At 43.5% G+C, this 19,869-nt stretch overlaps 1 protein-coding gene across 1 annotated transcript; it reads right to left on the bottom strand.

Annotated features, from left to right (window-relative positions):
* Positions 1-5,059: 5,059 nt before the first annotated feature.
* Positions 5,060-5,858, bottom strand: LOC137935320 (uncharacterized). The gene is made up of 4 exons (XM_068779991.1): positions 5,756-5,858; positions 5,576-5,666; positions 5,379-5,457; positions 5,060-5,260 (listed from the first exon to the last, which is right to left on the bottom strand). The coding sequence occupies exons 1-4, from the start codon at positions 5,856-5,858 to the stop codon at positions 5,060-5,062; spliced, it is 474 nt and encodes a 157-aa protein (XP_068636092.1).
* Between the last annotated feature and the right edge of the window lie 14,011 nt (positions 5,859-19,869).

Below are 19,869 nucleotides of genomic sequence, written 5' to 3'. Positions count from 1 at the left end.
TTGAAGAAACTCGAGGTTGACATGTCAAAATCTTTTCTGGTGCACTACATCCTTAATATCCTTCCGCACCAATATGGACCCTTCAAAATCTCCTACAACACACATAAGGATAAATGGTCAATTAATGAACTTTTGACCATGTGTGTTCAAGAGGAAGGGAGACTGGTGATGGAACAAGAGGAATGCATGGGAAGGGCAAATACCAAGCAAAACTGAATGGGAAGGGTAAAGTACCCCCCAAGCTAGAATTAAGAAAGATTTCAAGTGTTTCTTCTATAAAAAGAAGGGACACATGAAGAAGGAATGTGCCAAGTTTCAGAAATGGCTTGCGGACAAAGGTAAACCAACCTCATTTGTTTGTTATGAATCTAATATGGTTAATGTCAATATTAACACATGGTGGATTGATTCTGGATCAACAATCCACATCTCGAATTCCTTGCAGGGTTTTCAAAACCTAAGAAAACCAGTGGGAAGTGAGCATAACATCTTCTCACAAGACAAGATGAGCTCATATGTGGAAGCTATAGGAACTTGCTATTTAAATTTAAGTAGTGGGTTTGTTTTAAAATTAGATAAGACCTTTTATGTTCCAAGTTTTTCTAGAAACTTGATTTCAGTTTCAAAACTTGTACCTTATGGATATTCCTTTACTTTTTTAGACTCATATTTTAGTTTATTTTATAAGTCTGATTGTGTAGGGAATGGTATTTTGTCTCATGGTCTTTATCACATCAATTTACAAAACAATGCCACTTATGATTCAATGCAAGTTCACACTGGTAATAAAAGAGGTGTTATTAATGAAGATTCCTCTATATTGTGGCACCGGAGATTAGGTCATATCTCCATAGACAGATAAAAAGATTAGTAAATGAATGGGGTACTTAGTACTCTTGATTTTACTGATTTTGAGACTTATATAGACTGTATTAAGGGAAAGCAGACTAACAAGTCAAAGAAAGGTACCACTAGGAGTTCAGCCAGAGATCATACATATTGATATATGTAGTCCAGACATGGACTCACATGGTCAGAAATATTTCATCTCTTTTATAGATTATTATTGACGATACATGTATCTCTACATGCTTTATAACAAGAATGAAGCATTAGATGCCTTTAAGATCTTTAAGGCCAAAGTAGAGACATAACGTGGTAAGCAAATTAAAATCGTGAGTTCAGATAGAGGTGGAGAATATTATGGTGGATACACAAAGAATAGACAAGCACCTGAGCCATTTGTAAAGTTTCTTCAAGAACATGAGATTGTTGCCCAATATACCATGCTTGATTCTCCGGACCAAAATGGTGTAGCAGAAAGAAGAAACTGAACATTATTAGGCATGGTGCGGAGTATGCTTAGCCGCTCCAATCTTTCTAGATCTTTGTGGGTTGAAGCACTTAAGACGGCAGTGCATATATGAAATCGAGTTCCAATATAGGCTGTTCCTAAAACGCCATTGGAATTATGGAAAGGTTAGAAACCGAGTTTGCAACATATGCATGTTTGGGGATGCCCGTCTGAAGTGAGAATTTATAATCCACAAGAGAAGAAGCTAGACCCAAGGACCGTTAGTGGGTATTTCATTGGATATGCTAAAAGGTCCAAAGGTTATAGATTTTATTGTCCATCTCATAGCACTAGGATTGTGAAATCAAGAAATGCAAAGTTTCTTGAAAATGACTTGATTAGTGGGAGTAATCCAACTCGGAACATAGTTTATGGGAATGATCATTCAAAATCTCAACCTTCTACCTGAAGTGATAGATTGGTTCTTGTTTACAACACCCGTCCAGTACAAACTAGTGTTGAACAACCAATCATTGAAGTTCCACAAAATGCTGACAACATTCCAGTAGATCAGGTACTTCAAGAGTTGCCAAGCACTTTTGAACAACTAGTTGAACCACATACTTCTTAGGAATATGATGTACAAAATTAAGAAGATCTACTAGACTAAAGCGATCAATAATTCTTGACGATTATGTTGTGTATCTGCAAAAATCTGACTATAATATTGGAGCTAAAAATTATCTCAAGTTCTTTTCACAATCCATAAGTTGCAAAGAATCAAAATTACGGAACAATGCCATGAAGGAATAGATGAATTCTATAAAGAGTAACGGAGTCTGGGATCTTGTTGAGTTGCCTAGTGGATTTAAAGCCATTGTATGTAAATGGATCTTTAAGACAAAGAAAGACTCATTAGGCAACATTGAGAGATACAAGGTAAGACTCATTGCTAAGGGATTCACCCAAAAATAAGGAATCGGTTACACAAATTTTTTTTCTCCTGCATCTAAGAGAGATTCCTTGTGCATTATTTTGGCAATAGTAGCCCATTTTGACTTAGAGTTGCAACAAATGGACGTGAAAACGGCATTTCTCAATGGAGATCTATAGGAGGAAGTTTACATGAAACAACCTAAAGGATTCTCCTCTAGTGATGGTCAGCAATTGATTAGCAAGCTAAAAAAATCCATATATGGATTAAAACAAGCATCCCACCAGTGGTATTTGAAATTCCATAATGTAATTTTTTCATTCCGTTTTGTAGAAAACATTATGGATCAATGTATATACCAGAAGGTCAGTGGGAGTAAAATCTATTTTCTTGTTTTATATGTGGATGACATTTTGCTAGCAACCAATGATAGAGGTTTTCTAAATGAGGTGAAACAATTTTCCTCTAAAAATTTCAATATGAAGGATATGGGTGAGGCATCTTATGTCATTGGCATTAAGATTCATAGAGACAGATTTCGAGGTATCTTAGGTCTGTTTCAAGAAACTTGTATTAATAAAGTTTTAGAGAGATTTTAGATGAAGGATTGTTCACCAAGTGTAGCTCCCATTGTGAAGGGTGATAGGTTTAATTTGAATCAATGCTCGAAAAATGACCTTGAAAGGGAACAAATGAAGGACATTCCATATGCTTCTGCTGTTGGAAGCCTAATGTATGTTCAAGTCTGCACAAGACCTGATACTGCATTTGTTGTTGGAAAGTTGGGACAATATCAAAGTAATCCACAGTTAGACCATTGGTGAATTGCAAAGAAAGTAATGAGGTACCTTCAAGGAACAAAAGACTACATATTGATGTATAGACAGACGAACAATCTAAAAGTAATTGGTTACTCAGATTTTGACTTTGCTGGCTGTATTGATTTCTGCAAATCAACATCAGGATACATTTTCTTGATGGCCAGTGGAGCTATATCTTGGAGGAGTGCCAAACAAACTTTGACTGCCATGTCGACTATGGAAGTCAAGTTATTTTCATGCTTTGAGGCTACTTCACATGGTGTATGGCTTAAGAGTTTCATTTATGGGGTTAGAATTATGGATTCTATCTCTAGGCCATTGAGAATGTATATTGACAATTCAGCTGTTGTTTTTATGGCCAAGAACAACAATAGTGGAAGTCGAAGTAAACACATCGACATAAAGTATTTGGCCATAAGAGAATGTATTAAAGAAAAGAAAGTGGTCATTGAGCACGTAAGCACTGAATTAATGATAGCTGATCCTTTGACTAAGGGCATGCCATCATTTAAATTCAAGGATCATGTCGTGAATATGGGACTTGGTTCCATTATGTAATTTTTCATTGTATGAACAATGTTATTTTAGTGAAATTCTTAATTATTGTGATGTTTTTCTCATATTTATGTGCACCTTAATTTTGAGAAAAATCATTTGTGTTGGACCAAGAATAAACATAGGGATTATTCATAAAGCATAAGAAATAAATACATTGTAATACATGGAAGGTAATACTCGTCATCAGAGGACCTATCGCCATGATTCATGTATTTATGACATAAATACGGATTATCAATGTGATATAGATTACACTATAAGTGTGAACCAAGTGGGACAATGTTGGGATCTTCCCGGGCCATGGATCTCGTCACCCTTCTTCCCTCTCTTCCCTCCAGATTTACTGTTGACGCTAGAAGAGAACCCCTATTCTTTGAACGTGTAATGGTGGAATCGGAATGGAATGGATTGAGCTTTGAAGGAAGCTCGACCTGGACCTCTGAGGGAGAATCCGACCTAGACCTCTAAGGGAGAATCCAACTTGGCTAAAATTAATTTACTCAATGCTTACCCTCCTTCATTCATCTCACGTCCCTATATAGGGAATTAGGGAAAACACGGCAAATGCCATAAGTTCAATAAATTACAAATAAACCCCTTATGAATTGATTTACCAATAATATAATTCCTACGCCTGTTGATAACTCGGGATGCTATGGAGTCTATAACATCAGCCCTCTCCTGGGGAAAGAGCTTGTCCTCAAGCTCGAAAGAGGGGTAAAGAGCCCTGAAAGCGGCTAAGGGCTCCCATGTAGTGTCACTGGGGTCAACAGCAGCCCACTACACTAGAACCTCCCAATCGCCCTGAATACAGCGAGCCTGCAACACCTATGTTGGAGTAGAAAGGACCTGACCTTCATGTAGCGGTGGTAGAGGAGTGTGTAGCAATGGAGAGTCCCCCTGGAAGGCCTTCAATTGGGAGACGTGAAACACATTGTGGATCTTGGCTTTTGGTGGAAGCTACAAGTGGTAGGCGACTGTGCCAATGCGGTCCAGCACCTTAAAGGAAACATAATATTTTGGGGAGAGTTTGTGACGTTTGGAGGTGGTTAGTGAAAGCTGCCTATAATGTTGGAGACGTAGCCACATATAATCCCCGAGAGAGAAGAAAAATTCCTAGTGCTTCTTATCATAAGATAATTTCATAGCATGTTGGGCCTCCTGGAGATGAGTGCGCATCTCACTGAGCATGGCGTCCCTTTTGGCTAAAGCCTGGTCCAAGGTGGCTACCATGGATGTACCAGGTTCATACGACAAAAGCCGAGGTGGGTCTCTGCCATATAATACCTTGAACGGAGTAGTGCCAAGGGCGTTGTGGTATGATGTATTATAACAGAACTCTGCCCATGCTAGTCACTTAACCCACTTAACCCACTTTTTAGGTGAGTCCCCCACAGAACAACGGAGATACATCTCAATCTTCCTATTAACAACCTCAGTCCGACCATCAGTCTATGGATGGTAGGTGGAAGAGAACGCCAATTTCGTGCCTTGCAGCTTGAATAGTTCTTTCCAGAACGTACTGGTAAAGATGGTGTCCCTGTCACTGGTAATAGACGCAGACATCCCATGTAACCGGACAATGTTATCCATGAAGATCTGAGCCACGTGAGCAGCTGTGTAGGGATGCGCCAAAGGGAGGAAATGGCCATACTTGGAGAAGCGGTCAACGACAACAAAGATAACGGATTTAGCGAAAGAGGGGGGGGGGGGGGGGGGTGGGGGGGCTGTGAAGGCCATCAATAAAGTCCATGGAAATATCTGACCCTACCTGTGACGGTAGCTGAAGTGATTGGAGCAACCCCACTGGACTTAATGATTCGGCTTTGTTCGTTGACAAGTCTGACGAGCTGCCACATAATTTGTTACACTATTTTTCATACCCTTCCAATAAAAATCTCGACTGAGGCGGAAATATGTTTTTTTGTCTGCCCTCATGTGTACTGTCACGGAAAGAGGCTAAGATACTAGGAATAAGTGGCGAGGTGTGGTGCAGAAAAATCCTGTTCCTGAACAAGATAAGATGATCCTAGATCGTCTAATGGATATCTGATGTCCCCTGCTGAATATCATGATATAAAGCAATGAGTTCTAGATGATGTTGTGTCTCCTCCCTTATAGAATCCAGCAAAAGAACTCTAGGCTGACTGATAGCATGTAAGTGTGGCTCAGGAACGTCTCGAAGAGACAAGGCATCGGCCCCCAAATTCAAACTGCTAGGTTTATACTCAACGGTAAAGTCAAACCCCATTAGCTTACTCAACCAGTGCTACTGAGGGAAGGTGGTGAGATGCTGCTCAAGAAGATCAAGCTACAATGATTGGTTCGAATAATAAATGGGCGCCCCCAGAGATAAGGCCGCCAATGTTGGATTGCTTTAGCTACACCAATTAATTCCCTTTCATAAGCTGCTAGTTTGTGAAGGTGTTGGCCAAGTTGTCGGCTGAAATAAGCGATCGGGTGGCCTTGTTGTTGTAACACTGCACATATACCTCCGCTCGAAGCATCACATTCCACTACAAAAAACTCATCAAAATCTGGGATTTTCAAAATCGGCGTTGAAGATAATGCTTCCATCAACTGCTGAAAGGAATTATCCACTGTCTCGGACCAGGTGAAAGCATTTTTCTTTAGGAGGTTGTGGAGTGGCGCTACAATCTGGCCATAGCTGCGGATAAATTTTTTGTAATACCCAGCGAGGCCGAAAAATCCCCTTAACACTGTGATGGAGGTGGGAGGAGGCCAATCTGTGACTGCCTGAATCTTGCTCTGGTCAACCTCCACCCCAACTGCTGAAAGGAATTATCCACTGTCTCGGACCAGGTGAAAGCATTTTTCTTTAGGAGGTTGTGGAGTGGCGCTACAATCTGGCCATAGCTGCGGATAAATTTTTTGTAATACCCAGCGAGGCCGAAAAATCCCCTTAACACTGTGATGGAGGTGGGAGGAGGCCAATCTGTGACTGCCTGAATCTTGCTCTGGTCAACCTCCACCCCAACTGCTGAAATAACGTGGCCCAAGTATGCCACCTCGGAGGTACCCATAGAACATTTGGACTTGTTTAAAACCAAATGATGGGAGCGGAGAAGAGTAAATACCTGTTGAAGGTGCTGAAGGTGATCATCCCAGTGTTTGCTATACACCAATATATCATAAAAAAACAAGAACATATTTTTGCAAGAGAGAGCTAAATACCTCATTCATGAAGGCCTGGAATGTGGATGTCGCATTGGAGAGACCAAAGGGCATGACGAGGAACTCGAAAAGACCATGGTGCATGCGGAACGCGGTCTTCTCCACATCTGAAGGATGAACTCGATTCTGATGATAACCTGACTTCAAGTCCAGCTTGATAAATATAGTGGCGCCATGTAACTCATCTAACAGCTCGTCCACCACTGGAATGGGAAATTTGTCTTTAATAGTGTGAACATTGAGCTGCCTGTAGTCCACACAAAACCTCCATGACATGTTGCCATGCTTTTTTTATGCCCCCAAAGCTATGCTTCATCGAACATGTGAAAGGCGGCCAACCCCACCTTGTCTACTTTTTCCATCCTTTGGTGAGAAAAAAATATTTCACACCTATAAAGCCAAACTAAAGGGTCCTCAGACCCATTAAAAATTGGGAAGTCCAAGTTTGTATATCTCGGGATGGTCCCACCACCTGGACCAGAACTCATGCCATTTGTTGGATGCTCTGTTTGTCCAACAAATTGGTCTCCTTGCGTGGTCGCAGGGTTTCTCCCTCCTTCCCGAGGGGTTGGGTTTCTTACCCCCATCCATTCATCAATCTTAGCAGATAAAATTTGGACTTGGGTATTTACCTGTTGACAGACTTGTGAAGCTCTGCTGTCCACCAACGCAGCCAGACGCCCCTAACTTTCTTCCTACCCGGCGTGTATCATTTCCCTAACGGTGGCTAGCCATTTTACATTTGTTAGATGATTCTCCCATATTGACCTGCTCTGATACTAACGTATTGTGGTCTCTAACCATGGACCGAGTGATTCGACGATGGGAGAGGTCTTCTTGCAATTCGGGAGCAGAACCAGGGCATCGGGACCTTCTTGGTCTACCTATGATGATGGGTTTGGATTGAAAGATGGAATCGAAAGGAGAATGGGGATGAAAGCACGGAAATGTGAGTGGAGAAGATAACCAAACTCGTCAAAGGGAAGCTTGCACCTTGGGTTCCTCATGGGGAACGCCGACCCTAGGTTCTTTAGAGGAGAACGCTGACCCTTTCATAAATTTCTGCTTGAATTTTCCTTCCTCCCGTGAGTCCCTTAAGGCTAATCACGCCAAGGTAATGAAATGATGGTTTTTTTACAAAAATGCCGTTCAGGCTTACATAATGCTACAAAATTAAATAAATTGAAGATACCATTCCTAATTGCCTTCCTTACGAGTAACAACTCAGCTTCACCACTTTTGGATGACTCGGCCTGCTATCAAGTCCACAACACCTTGTTCCAACATAAGTTTGCATTGACATTCAATTTCATCCTTTTTTAGGTGTGGGTACCAATAAGGACGAACTACTACCACCTCTGACCCAACCTTCAAACAGATTTGATGGTCACAATGTCTCAAGGGAGGCAGACCTGAAGGTTCCTGAAATATGTCGGTAAATTCGGCCAAAATTCGGTCTAAAGTGCTGTCCGAAATCTCTTGGGAGTGGAGTACATGTAGCTGTGCTGGAGAGTCAGCCCCCGTAAACGAACCTGATTCCCTCCACTCTCAAAACTCATAGTCAGAGCCGCAAAATCCCATAAAATGAGACCCAAAGTTTGGAGCCACATGTCAAATCTGTTATGCCCCATTTCAGATCAGCCACCAGATGATTCCTTCCGGCATGAGATGAAACGGCTTCCAGCGTGAGATGAAACAGATTGAGCCATGAAGGAGGCTTGACCTGGACCTCAGGAGGGAGAATCCGACCTCTAACCTTCTACTTGATTCAATGTTTGATTTCATTAAAGCCTTTCTTCCCTATAAATAGGAATATGGACGCAAATGACAAACCCAACCTGTGGGTCACCCCGTTCATGAGAATTACAATTAAACCAAACCAACATACATAAAAGGAAATTCCCTAGTTTAATTCCTACATCTGTTTATTACCCAATATGCTTTGGAGTCAACAACATCACTCCCCTCCTGGAGAACGAGCTTGCCCTCAAGCTCGAAGGCATAATAGACTGCACGGAAGGCTGAAACGGTTCCTCTGAGGTTGTAAGAGTGTCAGTCTCCTCCTACTGGACGAAAATCACCCACGCACCTGGTACACGATGAGCCTTGCCCCAAGCAGGAGCCAAGGTTGCACAGCCCATATGCTGGCAGTAGGGCAGCAACAAGTTGAAGTTGGAAGAGTGCTTCCCCTGTAGAACTATCCCGGGGACATGTGACCGAAAATTCGCATAGTTGGTCTTCATCACCATTATCAGGAGAAAATCCAGCTGTCCAGGAATCCTACCAGTTGTGCCTTCGCCACAATCCAGACAGCACAAGCTGCTGCTCATGGTCCAGTATATCAACAAACACCTTACCGTGGTTGACATTATGGGGTGCAGCAGTGTTACAGCTGCAGCCCTGTCACGCTGGGCAGACTCTGCCCCGACTTCAATAGTGTGCCCGTCAACAACGAGAAAAATCATGCCCCACAGCAGAAAATTCAAAAGCTGGTTAAGAGAACCGCCATCCGTGGGAGATATCCTATCTGCCAACAATGTCGCAAATACGAAGGAAGGAAGAGATCTGTAGCAAGGACTAGTCGTCTGCCACCTATAATTTGGGCAAAGGCTGAATGTTCCAGGTGTGGCGGCGCTGCATGAGGAAATGGAGGTTGTAGTTGCTGATGGGGTGCTCTTTTAACTTCGGCAGAGGAGTATCGGGTGTGCGGTCTGCAACAGAGAATTGTGCTGCTGAAGTTACTGCTGCAAGTATTCCCAGAAATGACAGCACTGAGCGCAGCAGTGGCACTGGGGGCAGCATTGTTGTCTGCCCTGTGAAGACAGCGGTGTACACTCCCATTAAGCATTGGATGGAGCTGGACCCAAGGGTAGAACGTCCATTCTGCCAAGAAACAATGCCATGCGGCTGGGAGACATGGATATTTGCCACATAGTGAAGGTACTGCTTAGCTTCAGCACTTTGAACCGGTGTGATGTTTTCCAGTGGGGGCCATAGCTGTATTGCCGCAACAGCAGCGATTCAAAAAATTGGAAGGGGCTCTAATTGCATCACTCTTTTTGCTTCCTCTCCTTTACTTACATTCTTATGCATCCAAAAAGCACTTAGGAACGTTCTCCATACTTGAACACCCACATTGTAAAGGCATCCAGAAATGATTTTATATGCATCATCGAGTTTTCCAGCTAGCACAAGAACATCAACCGAGCAGTAGTAATCTTCAGATTCTGGCTCACTCTTATAGTTGTCGCACATCATATCAAAGAAGAACATGCTCCCCTCTAGAAGGCCAACATGACTACAGGCTATGAGCAAACAGATGAAGGTTGTTTTGTTAGGAGTTGTCTCCATGTTCCCGAACTCTTTGAATATTTGAATTGCTTTGTCTGCTCTTCCATGCTGCACCAGTCCTGATCTCATAGTGTTGTAGGCAAAAATATTAGGATTATTTAAATCATGACAAGCACAATACCAGATTTAATCATCAAAGAATGAAACTGCCTTCCAACATCTAAAGCTGCTAAGCCAGAACAAGCAGAAATACAAGAGGCAAAACTGAATTGGGTTGGACCAAATCCAGCCACTGCCATTTCCCTACATCATCTTAGAGCTTCCAATGCAAGCCCATTTTGCTCATAAGCTCCAATTATAGTTCTCCACTAGATTTCATCTCTCCTATACATGGTTTCAAAATCTCTATCAGCTTCATATATGGCGCCACATTTAGGGTACATATTGATTATTTCATTTCTCACACTAGTTTCAAAACCATGAACTGATTTTACTGCTTGGCCATGGATCATACCTTGCCCCTGTGCAACAAAACTGATGACAGGAGACCGAGCTTAGGCCCTCTGCGGCTGGCATAGTAAGATGACGATGATTTTTGAAATATGAATGAAGCGCGTTGGCGTTGCAGGCCAGGTATTAACCTCACGTTGAGTGGTTAATTTGAACAGTTTCCCAGTATAATGAGTGCCATTGAAGCATGGAAAATTAGGTTCATAGACTCCATAGCATCTCGGGTAATCAACAGATGTAGGAATTTCATTAGGAAATTTCCTTTTATGTATATTGGTTTGGTTTAATTGTAATTCTCGTGAACTGGGTGACCCACAGGTTGGGTTTGTCATTTGTGTCCCTATTCCTATTTATAGGGAAGAAGGGTTCTAATGAAATCAAGCATTGAATCAAGTAGAAAGTTAGAGGTCGGATTCTCCCTCCTGAGGTCCAGGTCGAGCCTCCTTCAAGGCTCGATCCGTTTCATCCCACACTGGAAGGAATCGTCTGGGGACTGATTAGAAATGGGGCATAACAGTTTGGTATCAGATCGGACAACCCTTGGCGATTCGTCTTTCCCTAAAGATTGGCGGCATTTCTTGATTGAGAATTGTTGTAAGTTTGTGGTTAATCATCGTAAAATTGCGGAGAATCGACATAAACTTGACGCACTTCAATCTGAGGTTTCAGTGTTGCAAGATGTTCTACAAAAAATAATTCTTCACGTAGATGAGGGGTTTGCAAGCTCTGCTACACCGCTGGGCAGTTATACACGACCTGATGAACCCCACCCTCCCCATCCACCCCCACCTCCACCAGTGCAGACCACCGGCGACGATTCATCTCCTCTTGATGAGCTTCTTTGTCAATCCACTCTTTGACTTAATGCACAAATGGCTTAGATTTATGCTAAGGTCTCTAGTTCCGCAGAAAAGAAATAAGAGAAATCCTCAGTGCATGACCTCAGAGAGCCCTCTGTCTTTCCTGCGACTGCGAAATCCATAATTGGGGACTCAACATGTCCAAAATTGGAAGGATACCTTGCAAACCCTTCGTCGACACAAACGGAAGAGAGTTTACAGGCCACCCCTCCCTCTTTGGATGCCTTAAGTCCTCCCCCTCCGACGCCGCCGGATATCCGAGAGCTCCCTATCTCGGCAAACCTCCCCGACCTTCCGAAATCCGACTACGAGGTGACCTCCAAACCGAAGCCCTCCTCTGCCATCACAGCACAAAGACACATGTTCGTTGAGACGCAGAAATGCTATCAATTCCGGCCACTCCTCCATGTTGTTCGCCGTCCACAACATCTACAGCGTGATGGACTAGATGCTGGCATGGGGTATAAAAATTCTAGCCAACCACCCTTGACGACTTCTACAAACTGAGAACAACCCAAACCCAGAGATTTCAATTTCGAAGTTGAGATCGTAGCCCTGGCGGAAGCAGAAATTGTGGTTGCTAGGCACACAATCAGGAGAGATGAACTCTTGTGGAGTACTATAATTGGAGCTTATGAGCAGAATGGGCTTGCATTGGAAGCTCTAAGACAATGTAGGGAAATAGCAGTGGCTGGATTTGGTCCAACCCAATTCAGTTTTGCCTCTTGTATTTCTGCTTGTTCTGGTTTAGCAGCTTTAGATGTTGGAAGGAAGTTTCATTCTTTGATGATTAAAGCTGGTTTTGGTAGAGATGTCTATGTTGGAAGGTCTATTGTTGACATGTATGCTAAATGTGACAACATAGAGAATTCTAATTGTGTTTTTCGTGACTTAAATCATCCTAATATTGTTGCCTACAACACTATGAGATCAGGACTCGCGCAACATGGAAGAGCAGACATAGCAATTCAAATATTCAAAGAGTTGGGGAACACGGAGACAACTCCTAATAGAACAACCTTCATTTGTTCACTCACAACCTGTAGTCATGTTGGCCTTCTAGAGGAGAGCATGTTCTTCTTTGATGTGCGACAACTATAAGATTGAGGGTGGCTTGTTCCAATGGTAGAAAGTGTGGAATGGTAATTGCATACCTAATTGTGTGCCTAGCAACCACGATTTCTGCTTCCGCCAAGGCTTTGATTTCAACTTCGAAATCGAAATCTCTGGGTTTGGGTTGTTGTCGGTTTGTAGAAGTCGTCAAGGGTGGTTGGCTGGAATTTTTATTCCTTGTGCCAACATCTAGACCATCGAGCTGGAGACGTTGTGGATGGTGAACATCATTCTGCGTCTTGACAAACATGTGTCTTTGTGCTGCGATGGAAGAGGAGGGCTTCGGTTTGGAGGTCTCCTCGCCGTTGGATTTCGGAAGGTAAGGGAGGTTTGCCGAGACAAGGAGCTCTCAGATATCCGGCGGTGTCGGAGAGGGAGGACTTAGGGCATCCAGAGAGGGAGGGGTGGTCTGTAAACCCTCTTCCATTTGTGTCGACGAAGGGTTTGCGAGGTATCCTTCCGATTATGAACATGTGGAGTCCCCAATTACGGATTTCGCTATCACGGGAGAGATAGAGGGCTTGTTATGGTCCTGGGTCATGGATCGAGTAACACGGTGTGGGATTTGTGAATCCAGCACTGATACTGAGTTGCTGGACTAGGTATGAGGGTAAAAAAACTCTTCCTTGCTGGTTTTCTCTCACGTGGACAAGACTCTTGATGGATGCAATATTTTGATTGCTAAATATGTGAAATTAAGCCATCAATGTTGACCAGAATAAAGTAAGAAGAATACCTTTTTCTTCTCACGGAAATCAGGGTTTCAACCCTGATTTGGTTGTAGCACGTCAAGCTATGTACACTTGGCTTGTAGCAAGTCTTGGACCACGTGCATGAATGATTATCCTCTCTTTCCTTGCTGGCTCCAAGCTTAGGAATAGAAATTAAGCTCCTTCACGTGAATGACCAGAAAACTCTCCACTTGCTGCTCGTCACAAGGCTTAGACCCCTTGATGGTTGCTGACGTTGATGAAGAGGGAGAACCCTCTCTTTGGGCTTGGAAAAAGGGCAGGAAGCTCCTCTTCTTAGTATGGATGATGAGGGATGAATTTTGGTGAAGATGGATGGCAATGGGAGGTGAAGGATAGATTGGATTTTTGGAGTAAACCCTAAACTTGAGATCAAGAGGTGATCTCAACCTGTTTAGACTAGGTTATTCTAAAATCTCAAAGCTTGCCTATTTCATTCATACCTTTCCCTTAAATAGGTCATGTCAAGGAGTTTTAGGGTTAGGGTTACAATAATTCCCCATAATGCCCTTACATATAAAGTAATTAGAAATAACTCCTACTTAAAACAATATAAGAAATAAATCCTACTCAAAGAAATATAAGAATTAAATCCTATTGAGTTGTTGTTGTCTTCTTCGTTGTGTGACTCGGTGTGCTATTGAGTCCACAACATCTGCCTCCCCATGGAGAAAGAGCTTGTCCTCAAGCTCAAAAGCTGGGTAGACTTGTTTGAAGATGTCCACTTGTTCCCATGTTGCAGCATCGGGGTCAGTGTCCATCCACTGAACGAGAATCTCCCAATGGTCATTGGTCAGCCGCGCGCGTAACACCGCAGTAGGGTTAAGAATAACCTCGCCATTATCAATCGGTTGAAGGAATGGAGTGGATGTAGGCTGTGCTCCAGAATGCGGCTTCAAAAGAGAGACATGAAACACATTGTGAATTCTGGCTGTGTTCAGTAATTTGAGTTGATAGGCGACTGGTCCCACGCGTCGAAGAATGGGAAATGGCCCAAAAAATCTGGGTGAGAGCTTATGACGTGGAGGTCTTGCAAGAGACTACTGACGGTAGGGCTGGAGCCGTAGCCACACATATTCCCCAACCTCAAAAGAGACCTCACGGTGGCCTCTATCGTACACATCCTTCATCCGAGCTTGGACATGTCGTAGCCATTCTGTGATATTCTATAGTAGCAGATCCCGGTCTATGAGTGCCTGATCAATCACGTCCATGCGGGAGGACCCTGGGTTGTACAAGAGTAGGCGAGCTGGATCCCGGTCATATGTAACCCGAAAAGGAGTGGATTGCAAGGTAGAGTGGAATGAAGTGTTGTAACAGTATTTGGCCCACGGAAGCCATTGAACCCATTGTCACGGACGATCCCCCACCAAGCACCGTAGATACATCTCGATGGTGCGGTTCACCACCTCAGTTTGCCCATCTGTCTGTGAATGATAGGCAGAGGAGAACTTCAATTTCGTCCCACTCAAGCGAAACAATTCCCACCAAAAGGTGCTCGTGAAAACTGCATCTCTGTCACTCACAATGGATTCTGGAATGCCATGTAAGCGGACTATCTGCTCCAGGAAAGTCTGAACAACCCGTGTTGCTATATATGGATGAGCCATCAGTATAAAATGTCTGTACTTGGAGAATCTATCAACCACTATGAAAAGTACGGATGTGTCGGTGGACAGGGGTAGGCCTTCCACAAAATCCATTGAAATGTTGGCCAAAACCTGCGTAGGAAGGGCCAAAGGCTGGAGAAGACTGGCAGGACTCAAGTGCTCGGCTTTGTTGCACTGGCATAACTGACAGTCGCCCACATAAGTCGCAATAGAGGTTTTCATAGTTTGTCTGTAAAAATTCGCTCGAATTCTGTACAAGGTCTTCTGGATCCCCTCGTGTGTACTGTCATGGTAGGCCGAGAGAATAGTTGGAATCAACTCGGACTCATGTGGCAAGAAAATCCGTTGCTTGTAATAAATAAGTGAATCCTGGATGGACCACTTCAAATTCATTGTCCCTTCCGAGATCTTCTGATGCAGTTCTTGCAGTGTAGGGTTAGTGGCATGTGCGTCTCGTACCAATTCCAGAATGAGAAATCTCGGCTGGCTGATAGAATAGACCGACTGCTGATTTTCAAAACACCGTGACAAGACATCTGCCGCCTTATTTAATCTGCCCGCACGATACTCCACCGAGAAGTCAAACCCCAACAACTTACTGATCCAGTGTTGTTGTGGCAACGTCGTCAAACACTGTTCTAGAAGGAATTTAAGGTTATAGTGATCCGTGCATATGAGAAAAGCCCGGCCCCAGAGATAAGGCCTCCAATGTTGGACCGCTTTGGCCAACCCAATCAATTCGCGCTCATAGGCTACCAACTTGTGATGACAGACTGCCAACTGTCTATTAAAATATGCAATAGGATGACCCAACTACTGTAAAACGGCCCCAATGCCCACGCCCAAAGCCTCGCACTCTACCACGATCGATTCATCAAAGTTGGGAAGTTGTAATACTGGTGCGGATGCGAGGGCAGCTTTGAGTGCCACAAATGACGTGGTGGCCCCCTCATTCCAAATAAAGAAATTTTTCTTTAGTAGACTCGTCAATGGTGCTGCCATTGGCCCATAGTTCTGAATAAATTTGCAGTAGTAGCCGGCAAGACCCAAAAAAACCCCGTAATGCAGAACACAATTGTGGCTATGGACACTCTTGAATAGCTTGGGTCTTCTGTTATGGACTCTATAGCATCACGAGTTACGAACAGGCGTAGGAATTAATGAATGTGTTTTTCAATTTCCATGTAATTGTTTCTAGGTTTGGTTTTGTCTTTGGTTTGGGTTGGTTTAGCATTTATTGGTTTGAACCATTGACCCAAGAGGTCTTTAGGGTTTTGGACGTCCTCCACCCTATTTAAGGGGATGGCTAGGGGTAATGAAGATTATCAATTGAGTTCACTTTAGTTAACGTAATTTAGATAAACAGGTCAAGAGCTCCTTCAAGCTCTCTTCCATTTTTCCCCCAATTCTCCTTTCCGAAAATCAATTCCCTTCAACCCCTCATTCCATCTCAACGTCAAGCAAGGTAATGGAAGGAAGAGAAGAGAGGAGGGTGACAAGATCCATGGCTGGTGGTATCCGAAAAGTCCACCCTCGGTGATTCCTCTTCTCCAGAGGACATACGTCAAGTCCTTTCAGAACTTCAACAACGATCCACTCTTCAAGGTACTGAAATTTCTCACATCAATACTACCTTACAAACTCTGGAATCATCTCTACAATCCATCCTCCAACAACTTGCTGCACTTCAAGCACCAACGCCACCACCAGTAACCAATTTTCAACCACAACCAGTTCCCCACCAACAATTCACGCCACCACCAAATCCACCCCTGCGCCAACCAATGGGTTCAATGACCACTCACGCACAAACACCATCAACGGTTCCCAGGTACTTTAAACTTAACTTTCCTACATATGATGGCTCTAAAGATCCTTTACTGTGGTTCACGAAATGTGAACAATTCTTTTATCATCAACAAATGGTGGAAATGGACAAGGTTACTTTGGCCGCCTACCACATGCTCGATGAAGCGCTCATGTGGTTCCATCACTACCGAAATGTCCATTCCATTCAGGATTGGCTTCACTTTAAACATGCTTGCTAGTTGAGGTTCGGACCTCCAGCTAGCAGCAACCCAGTGGGGGAATTGATCAACTACAAACAGACCAGCACCTTAGAAGTTTACCAAAAAATGTTCCAAGAAAGGTTGGCCAGAGCTAGTGAATTTGTTCCTCCTCACCTACATGTTCAAAATTTTAATGCTGGATTGACAAAGGCAGTCAGATTGGAAGTGGAATTACTGGGTTCAACAAATTTGGACTCAGCAATGAATTATGCTAGGGCTGTGGAGCACAAACAGAGAGTTCTAAAAGAGTCTTTACAAAGAAAACCATTTTGGCAAAACAGAATACAAGGTACTGCATCTGGTCCACGTTTTGGGTCCTCTGCCCCTAACCGAGCAGATCAGGCTACTAGTGTGCCTCCACACTCTATGCCACGTAAATTTTTGACTAAACAGGAAATGGACGCTCGAAAGGCAAAGGGCCTATGTTTTAATTGTGACGAACAATTCCTGCCCGGACATACCTGTAAACGTTTATTCAGTATTGAATTGTTGGAAGAAGATTCAGAAGAGCTTCTTGAAAATGAAATTGTTGAAGAGGTACAAAAGGAAGCAGAGCTCTCCCTCCATGCCATGCATGGCCTGCGTAGTTCTAATACCATGCAGGTAAAGGCCAGGTTACATCATCTCATGCTACTTGCTTTAGTTGATTCGGGCAGCACACATAATTTTATCAGTGAACCAGCCGCGCAACAATTGGGATTGGAAATTCAACAACAAAGGGGACTCTCAGTTTCAGTGGCCAATGGGGCCAAAATTGCTAGCGTGGGGTTATGTGCTAACACCCCTTTCACCATTGAGGGGCATTCCTTTCAGGCAGATTTACTAGTCATTCCATTGGCTGGATTTGATGTGGTGCTCGGGGTCAAATGGCTCCAGTTATTAGGACCGATATTATGGGACTTTCAGGCTCGGACTATGACATTTTTAGCACCACAGGGCCAGATTACATTACAAGGCATTGTGGCACAGGTCCCTAACGCACTTCACACTTTGCATATTCAACACACGGGTGATGATCAGTTAGCTCCTTTACTTACAACATTTGCGGATTTATTTAATGACCCTATAGGTCTACCACCAGTGCGTCATTGCGATCACCGCATTCGTTTAAAGTTGGGAACTGATCCAGTAGTGGTGCGGCTTTATCATTACCCGCATATCCAGAAAGATGAAATAGAACGAAAGTGCATGCATATGCTCACTCAGGGTGTGATCCAGCCCAGTCGATCTCCTTTCTCCTCACCAGTGTTACTTGTACGCAAAAAAGATAAATCTTGCACACAGTTAAGGACAAGTTTCCCATTCCAGTCGTGGACGAGTTGCTGGATGAGTTACATGGTGCTACAATTTTTACCAAATTAGATTTGAAATCGGGCTAGCATCAAATACGAGTTCACCAGGCGGATGTGGAGAAGACTGCCTTTCGCACACATCATGGTCATTTCGAGTTCCTCGTCATGCCCTTCGGTCTCTCCAATGCACCATCCACCTTTCAGGCCCTCATGAATGAGGTCTTTTCATCACTTCTGCGCCACTATGTGTTAGTTTTTTTTTATGACATTCTGGTCTACAGCAAAAATTGGGAAGAACATCTCCACCACCTCCACCAGGTATTTACGATTCTACGCTCTCATCCTTTGGTTTTGAATAAATCGAAATGTTCTATGGGTACATCTGAGGTAGCATATTTGGGCCACATCATATCAGTTGTGGGCGTGAAAGTTGACCAGAGCAAGATACAGGCAGTTACAGATTGGCCGGTTCCCACCTCCACTATAGCATTAAAGGGATTTTTGGGCTTAGCGGGATATTACAGAAAATTTATCCAATCTTATGGCCAGATAGCAGCACCACTCAACAACCTGCTAAAAAAAAATGCCTTCCACTGGTCTTCTTCAGTAGAACAGGCCTTTAACCTGTTAAAGGACGCCTTAGCCTCAGCGCCAGTCCTACAATTACCAGATTTTGAGACAGAATTTGTGGTAGAATGTGATGCCTCTGGGGGACGTATAGGGGCAGTGTTACAACAATGGGAACACCCCATTGCTTATTTCAGCCGTCAGTTAGGACAACACCACCATAAGTTAGCTGCATATGAGAAGGAATTGATTGGGTTAGCCAAGGTTGTCCAACATTGGCGACCTTATCTTTGGGGAAGACCGTTTCTCATTCGTACAGATCATTGCAGCCTCAAGTATCTTCTTGAACAGCGCCTCACCACATCCCCACAGCAGCATTGGTTAACTAAACTCATGGGCTTCAATTTTACGGTTCATTATAAGCCAGGTAGTTCGAATTTGGGGGCTGATGCCTTATCACGTCGGGATATTTCCACCACTCAAATTTATGCTATCAGTCACCCACGTGCACTGCTATTAGATTCTATTCGTGAGGAAGTAAATCAATATCCGGATCTCATGTCATTATATCAGGATATTCAACAGGGGACAGCTGCTCCTCATTGGATGATTCAGGATCGTCTCATTCTCTAAAAAAATAGGATCTTTTTGCATAATACATCCCCACTTCTTCACACCATCCTGTCCTCTATCCATGATAGCACACATGAGGGTCGACAGAAAACATATTTCCGAATCAGTCGGGACTTTTACTGGAAGGGCATGAAGAGCACAATTGCTGATTATGTAGCTGCTTGTCAGATTTGTCAAAGAAACAAGGCCGAATCTTTAAGTCCAGCCGGCCTACTGCAACCTCTGCAACTAGCATCTCAAATCTGGTCTTCCCATTTCGTCAGGTAAATCGGTGATATTCGGCGTCGTTGATTGGTTTTCAAAATATGGGCACTTCCTTGCTTTGGCGCATCCATATACTACTGCTCAGGTCGCTCAATTATTTATGGACAAC

The sequence above is a fragment of the Aristolochia californica genome, unplaced genomic scaffold (genome assembly GCF_029961685.1).
Source record: "Aristolochia californica isolate CCGP_79_NKW_82.1479 unplaced genomic scaffold, dmAriCali1.0.hap1 SCAF_6, whole genome shotgun sequence".
Taxonomy (NCBI): domain Eukaryota; kingdom Viridiplantae; phylum Streptophyta; class Magnoliopsida; order Piperales; family Aristolochiaceae; genus Aristolochia; species Aristolochia californica.
Note: the sequence above shows the minus strand (reverse complement) of the source record. Positions and strands in the feature narration are given on the sequence as shown.

Coding starts and splice junctions, on each gene's coding strand:
- LOC137935320 (XM_068779991.1), bottom strand. CDS start 5,858: ATGGGGTTTGACTTTACCGTTGAGTATAAACCTAGCAGTTTGAATTTG. Junction 5,458..5,575: donor CACCTCGCCACTTATTCCTA/GTATCTTAGCCT, acceptor ATTATGTGGCAG/CTCGTCAGACTTGTCAACGA. Junction 5,261..5,378: donor CACTTCAGCTACCGTCACAG/GTAGGGTCAGAT, acceptor CGCTTCTCCAAG/TATGGCCATTTCCTCCCTTT.